General features: G+C 46.9%; 1 protein-coding gene across 1 annotated transcript; it reads right to left on the bottom strand.

Annotated features, from left to right (window-relative positions):
* Positions 1-5,556: 5,556 nt before the first annotated feature.
* Positions 5,557-8,149, bottom strand: LOC134969467 (metallothionein-like). Its single transcript, XM_063945434.1, has 3 exons — positions 8,005-8,149; positions 7,646-7,711; positions 5,557-5,802 (listed from the first exon to the last, which is right to left on the bottom strand). The coding sequence occupies exons 1-3, from the start codon at positions 8,033-8,035 to the stop codon at positions 5,711-5,713; spliced, it is 189 nt and encodes a 62-aa protein (XP_063801504.1). The 5' UTR covers positions 8,036-8,149; the 3' UTR covers positions 5,557-5,710.
* Positions 8,150-8,506: the final 357 nt, after the last annotated feature.

The raw sequence follows: 8,506 nt of genomic DNA on the forward strand, positions 1-8,506 counted from the left end.
ATGAGAGGCAGAGGAGGGAACACATAAACCGACTGGTACACCCACGGTGTCACTAGAGCGTCCACAGCTATCGCCTGAGGGTCCCTTGACCTGGCGCAATATCTTTTTAACTTTTTGTTGAGACGGGACGCCATCATGTCCACCTGTGGTTTTTCCCAACGGTTTACCAGCATCTGGAAGACTTCTGGGTGAAGTCCCCACTCTCCCGGGTGGAGGTCGTGTCTGCTGAGGAAGTCTGCTTCCCAGTTGTCCATCGGAGAATTCTTGTGGCTTCTGCCATCGCCATCCTGCTTCTTGTGCCGCCCTGTCGATTTACATGGGCGACTGCCGTGATGTTGTCTGACTGGATCAGCACCGGCTGGTGTAGGAGCAGGGCTTTTGCTCGACTTAGGGCATTGTAGATGGCCCTTAGTTCCAGAATATTTATGTGAAGGGAAGTCTCCTGACTCGACCATAGTCCTTGGAAGTTTCTTCCCTGTATGACTGCCCCCCAGCCTCGAAGGCTGGCATCCGTGGTCACCAGGACCCAGTCCTGTATTCCGAACCTGCGGCCCTCTAGAAGATGGGCACTCTGCAGCCACCACAGTAGAGACACCCTGGTTCTTGGAGACAGGGTTATTAAGCGATGCATCTGAAGATGCGATCCGGACCACTGGTCCAACAGGTCCCACTGAAAGATTCTGGCATGGAACCTGCCGAAGGGAATTGCTTCGTAAGAAGCCACCATCTTCCCCAGGACCCGTGTGCAGTGATGCACTGATACCTGTTTTGGTTTTAGGAGGTCTCCGACTAGAGATGACAACTCCCTGGCTTTCTCCTCCGGGAGAAACACTTTCTTCTGGACTGTATCCAGAATCATACCCAGGAACAGTAGCCGTGTCGTCGGAACCAGCTGTGACTTTGGGATATTCAGAATCCAGCCGTGCTGGTGCAGCACCTCCTGAGATAGTGCTACTCCCACCAACAACTGTTCCTTGGACCTCGCCTTTATTAGGAGATCGTCCAAGTACGGGATAATTAAAACTCCCTTTCTTCGAAGGAGTATCATCATTTCCGCCATAACCTTGGTAAATACCCTCGGTGCCGTGGACAGTCCAAACGGCAGCGTCTGGAATTGGTAATGGCAATCCTGTACCACAAATCTGAGGTACTCCTGGTGAGGATGGTAAATGGGGACATGTAGGTAAGCATCCTTGATGTCCAGGGATACCATGTAATCCCCCTCGTCCAGGCTTGCAATAACCGCCCTGAGCGATTCCATCTTGAACTTGAATTTCTTTATGTACGTGTTCAAGGATTTCAAATTTAGAATGGGTCTCACCGAACCGTCCGGTTTCGGTACCACAAATAGAGTGGAATAATAACCCCAGCCTTGTTGAAGTAGGGGTACCTTGATTATCACCTGCTGGGAATACAGCTTGTGAATTGCCGCTAGCACCGCCTCCCTGTCTGAGGAAGCAATCGGCAAGGCAGATTTTAGGAACCGGTGGGGTGGGGACGCCTCGAATTCCAGCTTGTACCCCTGAGATACTATTTGCAGGATCCAGGGATCCACCTGTGAGCGAACCCACTGATCGCTGAAATTTTTGAGGCGACCCCCCACCGTACCTGGCTCCGCCTGTGGAGCCCCACCGTCATGCGGCGGACTTGGAATAAGAAGCGGGGGAGGACTTTTGCTCCTGGGAACCTGCTGTTTGTTGCAGCCTTTTTCCCCTACCTCTGCCTCTGGACAGAAAGGACCCGCCTTTTCCACGCCTGTTTTTCTGGGTCCGGAAGGACTGAACCTGATAAAACGGCGCCTTCTTAGGCTGTGAGGGGACATGGGGTAAAAATGCTGACTTCCCAGACGTTGCTGTGGAAACTAGGTCCGAGAGACCATCCCCAAATAATTCCTCACCCTTATATGGTAACACTTCCATGTGCTTTTTTGAATCCGCATCTCCTGTCCACTGGCGAGTCCATAAGCCTCTCCTAGCAGAAATGGACAATGCACTTACTTTAGATGCCAGTCGGCAGATTTCCCTCTGTGCATCTCTCATATATAAGACTGAGTCTTTTATATGGTCTATGGTTAGCAGAATAGTGTCCCTGTCTAGGGTGTCAATATTTTCTGACAGGGAATCTGACCACGCAGCGGCAGCACTGCACATCCAAGCTGACGCAATAGCTGGCCTAAGTATAATGCCTGTGTGTGTATATACAGACTTCAGGATCGCCTCCTGCTTTCTATCAGCAGGTTCCTTGAGGGCGGCCGTATCCGGAGACGGTAGTGCCACCTTTTTAGACAAACGTGTGAGCGCTTTATCCACTCTAGGGGGTGTTTCCCAACGTGACCTATCCTCTGGCGGGAAAGGGAACGCCATTAGTACCTTCTTAGGAATTACCAATTTTTTATCAGGGAAAGCCCACGCTTCTTCACACACTTCATTTAATTCATCTGATGGGGGAAAAACTACGGGTAGTTTTTTCTCTCCAAACATAATACCCTTTTTAGTGGTACCTGTAGTTATATCAGAAATGTGTAACACCTCTTTCATTGCCTCAATCATGCAGTGAATGGCCTTAGTGGGCATCAGGTTAGACTCATCGTCGTCGACACTGGTGTCAGTATCAGTGTCGACATCTGGGTCTGCTTGAGGTAGCGGGCGTTTTAGAGCCCCTGATGACCCATGCGACGCCTGGGCAGGCACGAGCTGAGAAGTCGGCTGTCCCACATTTGGCATGTCGTCGATTTTCTTATATAGGGGGTCTATACGTGCACTCATTACTTTCCATAAGCCCATCCACTCAGGTGTCTGCCCCGCAGGGGGTGACATCCCTTCTAAAGGCATCTGCTCCGCCTCCACATCATTATCCTCATCAAACATGTCGACACAGCCGTACCGACACACCGCACACACACAAGGAATGCTCCGAATGAGGACAGGACCCACAAAAGCCCTTTGGGGGGACAGAGTGAGAGTATGCCAGCACACACCAGAGCGCTATATAATGCAGGGACTAACTGAGTTATGTCCCCTATAGCTGCTGTTTTATATAATATATATATTGCGACTAAATTTAGTGCCCCCCCCCTCTCTGTTTTTACCCTGTTCTGTAGTGTAGACTGCAGGGGAGAGCCAGGGAGCTTCCTTCCAGCGGATCTGTGAAGGAGAAACGGCGCCAGTGTGCTGCAGGAGATAGCTCCGCCCCTTTTCCGCGGCCTATTCTCCCGCTTTTTTCCATATTCTGGCAGGGGTATTTTCCACATATATAGCCTCTGGGACTATATATTGTGGAGTTTTTGCCAGCCAAGGTGTTTTTATTGCTTCTCAGGGCGCCCCCCCCAGCGCCCTGCACCCTCAGTGACCGGAGTATGAAGTGTGTATGAGGAGCAATGGCGCACAGCTGCAGTGCTGTGTGCTACCTTGGTGAAGACTGATGTCTTCTGCCGCCGTTTTTCCGGACCTCTTCTTGCTTCTGGCTCTGTAAGGGGGACGGCGGCGCGGCTCCGGGACCGAACACCAAGGACTGGGCCTGCGGTCGATCTCTCTGGAGCTAATGGTGTCCAGTAGCCTAAGAAGCCCAATCCGGCTGCAAGCAGGCGAGTTCACTTCTTCTCCCCTTAGTCCCTCGCTGCAGTGAGCCTGTTGCCAGCAGGTCTCACTGAAAATAAAAAACCTAAATCTATACTTTCTTTCTAAGGGCTCAGGAGAGCCCCTAGTGTGCATCCAACCTCGGCTCGATCTAACTGAGGCTTGGAGGAGGGTCATAGTGGGAGGAGCCAGTGCACACCAGGTAGTCATAAATCTTTCTAGAGTGCCCAGCCTCCTTCGGAGCCCGCTATTCCCCATGGTCCTTTCGGAGTTCCCAGCATCCACTAGGACGTTAGAGAAATATAGGCCCTCATTCCGAGTTGTTCGCTCGGTAAATTTCATCGCATCGCAGCGATTTTCCGCTTAGTGCGCATGCGCAATGTTCGCACTGCGACTGCGCCAAGTAAATTTGCTATGCACTTAGTAATTTTACTCACGGCTTTTTCATCGTTCTGGCGATCGTAATGTGATTGACAGGAAATGGGTGTTACTGGGCGGAAACAGGCCGTTTTATGGGCGTGTGGGGAAAAACGCTACCGTTTCCGGAAAAAAACGCAGGAGTGGCCGGAGAAACGGAGGAGTGTCTGGGCGAACGCTGGGTGTGTTTGTGACGTCAAACCAGGAACGACAAGCACTGAACTGATCGCAGATGCCGAGTAAGTCTGGAGCTACTCAGAAACTGCTACGAGGTGTGTAATCGCAATATTGCGATTACTTCGGTCGCAATTTTAAGATGCTAAGATTCACTCCCAGTAGGCGGCGGCTTAGCGTGAGCAACTCTGCTAAAATCGCCTTGCGAGCGATCAACTCGGAATGAGGGCCATAGATCACTGTAGCAGTCTTAAGAGGAATCATGTTATTTCCTTTATTATTAATTTGCTGTTTAAGGAATTGCTGTTTTAATACTGGAAGCTCTTGTCTTTTGGCACTGGATTAGGTTTCAGTTTACTTCAGTTTTTATTAGTTGGGAGCTCGATCAAATTGGGGTGCTGCTCATTTTTAGACCCCTTGGCGATGGGGACTATTCATGGAGACAAGTTGGCTACATGCTGTGGTCTGAGCCTGTATTGGAGAGGATGCTGCTATATGTAGAAATAATAAATGTATATAGACTTATGGCTCATGCATTTCTTTTTCTACCAGAACAGCAAAGTCTGTTTCAGCCAGAAATAAAGATCCTGATGCACCTCCAGCTGGAATAGAATAAGTATGAACACTCTGCCGGTCTGTTTATTTCAATGGAACATTTAAGATGTGGGAAGTGCCATGGTCTAAGACAGGGGTGGAGCCATACAAAAATCAACTTAAAAATGACCCTGCCAATCCACCCCCACCCAAACCCCCTCCAAGCAGTTATGCGCCTTAGTGGTACAGAGTGCGTGCACCAAAAAAAAAGTGGCACCAATTAAAATGGGACGTGAAACACATCTGCCCCCCAATAGTGCAGTGCCAGATACACAAATGCCCCACCCCACTGTGCTGTTCACCGCTGCTGCTGTGTCAGGGGAGGAAAGCACAGCGTGCGCCTCTCTGGCCCCTTAGTGCTCAGTCCGGCGGCGTGTCTCGTCAGGGACCAGGCAGGGCGGAGAGCACAGTTATGTTGGGAGGTGGCAGCAGCAGGAGCATGTAGGACCTCAAACCAGCCGCCGGTTTGTGAGCCAATCGGCTCACGAACCAGCAACTGGTTTAATATCCTACCCGCCGCCAGACATAGTAGCTGCGGTGCTCTCCTCCCTGCCCCGACAGCCGAGACACGCCACTGCCGGACTGATGGACGGCGTGTCTCGCTGACACAGGAGCAGGCCGGAACAAATGGCTTTGCGGGCCTCATACAGCCCAGAGGTTCCCCACCCCTGGTCTAACATCAGAAAGGTCAATGTCTTGCAACAGTGATCTCTGTAGTAAAGTCACCCACCCATCTTTCTGCATAGCTAAAGACAAAGAATATGTATCCTTGTTTGGAATAAAGGAGAGACCAAGGTAGTTTGTAAATCTTTATTACCAAAAATAATTGAGTTACATATTTGCCCAGAATATATATATATTTTCTCTCGCTAACATGCATACTGCCTAGATCTAATCATCAGTAACAATACTACAGTACATAATGGTGTAAGCTGCAGGTTTGGTGCAGATCACTTGCAGCAGCTGCATTTCTCACATCCCTCCTCACACTCGCAGCCCTGGCTGCATTTCTTGCAGTCAGCTGGGCAACAGGAGCAGCAAGCTGTAGGATAGAGAGAGACATTACAGGACTTCAAGGTAAGAAGTTATCCCCCACACCTCATATCACCAACTGTTAATACTAAGCTTCCCTCCAGACAAAAAGCTGCTGTGTGCAGACATTAGGAGCCCGGGTAGATCATTCATAAATCCTTACATATTAACGGAGGAGACACCACATGCTCATAACTGCAGAGATCAGAGAGGCAGGTTTATAGTCTACTCTAAATTAAGGATACTTCGGTGTAGATGTATTATGTATATAGCAGCTGTTATGTTACAGGTGTGCTACCTTGTATACAGCAGCATTAATCGGTAATCGTTCCAGTCTTACAGGAGGGAGAAGAGGTATCAGCGCACATACCACTTCTCCCCCATAATACATCTACCCCTCATTCTTCTACTTCAATTTATCAAACATCATTATTAGGGGATGGGATATCTACTAGGCAGGAAAAGGACACCAGTTATTTCCTATATCATGCAACCTGTAGAGGGGTAGACAGTTTAATCAGATGTCAAGCTCACAGTCAGAGAAGTATTGGTAGTGTTTACCAATACTGCAGTCTATGTGGAATGCCAGCAGCAAGAGCATTGATCCAATGTAATACACACTTCTGTGCATCATTCATAATGTTGACGCCACAATGTCAACAGTGAAAATGTCAGCATCTGTAAATGCTGAACTCTATGGGGTCAGTTTAATTAGACACGAGTTGCCGTGGGAATGCCACCAATAACACGGCAACTCTGCCCCCTTGCAGCTAGATCTCAACCTGAACCTATGAGGCTGCAAACAGAACTCTGCAAGTCTGGAAATACTGTAATTGTGGCATATAGCTGCCGCAAGTACAATAAGTCATAAGTCATGTCTAATCGAATTGATCCCTAGGTGGGATGCAATAGGAGTAAGCCTCTCTTAAAAGGGGTCTATTCATGGCGCAGTGAAAATAAGAGTGGAGAAGTGAGCCAGTAACAAGTGGAGAAGTTGCCCATGGCAACCAATCAGCTGCTATGTATAAATTTATAGAATGACCTTTATAGAGGTTATCTGTGTAATTGAGGAGTGTCCCTGTTTGAATTGGATAGTATAGTATGGCAAGTCTACATATATGGAACATAACCTGAGCAAACCTTTTAATATGAAGCTCAACTAGACATGCCCTGGAAAAATCAGGGGTTCAAGATCGGGTTTGCCATAATATTCCTTAATAATCAGGAAAACAGCAGTTACACAGGTTCTGTGCTAGATTAAAGCCAGGTGAAAATCAGAAATCAACCAACCATAGAACATATATAATTCATATGGGACCCTAATTAACAGGATATTATAGTAACCTTAGTTTAAAATCCACATTGTGAAGACATCGAGGAAGAAACTGCATTTGAACAGAATTCGCTCAATTAGGGGCATAATTTACTAAACATTGGATTTTCAAAACCCTCCATTTTTTTTTTACATGTTTTGCCTACCACATTTGCAAGGAAATGCAAAGTCAGGCTTGTTTTACATTAAGTATGTAATGCCCCTTTAAATGGAAGGCAAAAGCTGTAAAATATATTTGTTTTTGTTAAGGGTTTGGAATATCCAATTTTTTTTTATAAATATTATCCCTTAGTAACAAATAAATCACAAATGACATATGCTTCATGATTCTCTGGAGATCACCAGCACCGTTTCCTGGTCAGACATTAGGAACCAGATACTACTTCGATGGAACAGGTGGTGATGCTAGTTTTTTTTTTTTATTATTTATAGGTCAGAAATATTTAAAAAACAAAACCCAACACCAACATACACACTCACTGCAAGAAAGCTTCATAGAAGCCATGCAAAACAGACTTACCTTTCTTGCAGGACTTGCACTTGCAGTTTTTACACTTGCAGTTACCCTTACAGGAGCAGGGGGCACCTATTTGGGACACAGAACACAGGTTACAAAATTAAGCAAGAATAAAAAAAAAAAAAAAAAAAAAAGGGAGAATTCCCCACAAACATCATTCTAAAGAAAATACATTAGCTGGTTCTAAATTACACCACATTATTTTGTTTTATATCATTTAACATACAAGAACTCCACTAACCTATTCATAAAACAAGATATTCAGAGTACCCATCATAATTAGCTTACTTGCTCCAAGGCCAGAATTATTTCGGCCTACAATTTCAACATCCCCAAATTACCCCAGCTGTACATATGCATACCTGATTCACAGTTACACTCCTGAGGATCCATGATAAGGCTGGGTAGTAAGGTCTCTGTACGGATGTTGGATGTAGCTGTATGCAGTAACTGCCTTTACTGATGCTCTTTTATATGCACCAGGTTCTGTGCTGAGTGCAAAGCAGACAAGTGCAGGAACACGCCCCCACCCGTGACACACATACATACACACACACACCCCCACGTGTGCAGCCACAGTATAAACAAGGACGTGATGTGTGCACTGATTGCAGCTCAGTTTCATTACCAGATGGAGTGCAAAATACATATATTGTACCTGGCATATGATTTGCATGACAGACTAGTGCCATAATAATATCTCATCAATTATTGAAGCAGATCAGACCAAACACAAGAAATAATGAACCCTGCTTGTATTTTAGATGTTCTAGGTCTATTCTGGTTCCTGCCACACACAGTGTTCAAGGAAGTATTGTACATTGGCCCTCATTCCGAGTTGATTGCTCGCTGCCGTTTTTCGCA

Source organism: Pseudophryne corroboree, chromosome 11 (genome assembly GCF_028390025.1).
Source record: "Pseudophryne corroboree isolate aPseCor3 chromosome 11, aPseCor3.hap2, whole genome shotgun sequence".
NCBI lineage: Eukaryota > Metazoa > Chordata > Amphibia > Anura > Myobatrachidae > Pseudophryne > Pseudophryne corroboree.

Bases quoted from the DNA above. Each gene is read 5' to 3' on its own strand.
- LOC134969467 (XM_063945434.1), bottom strand. From the start codon at position 8,035: ATGGATCCTCAGGAGTGTAACTGTGAATCAG. The intron at 7,712-8,004 runs GTATGCATATGT...TGTCCCAAATAG, and splicing joins GGAGTGTAACTGTGAATCAG to GTGCCCCCTGCTCCTGTAAG. The intron at 5,803-7,645 runs GTAAGTCTGTTT...TCTATCCTACAG, and splicing joins GTGCAAGTCCTGCAAGAAAG to CTTGCTGCTCCTGTTGCCCA.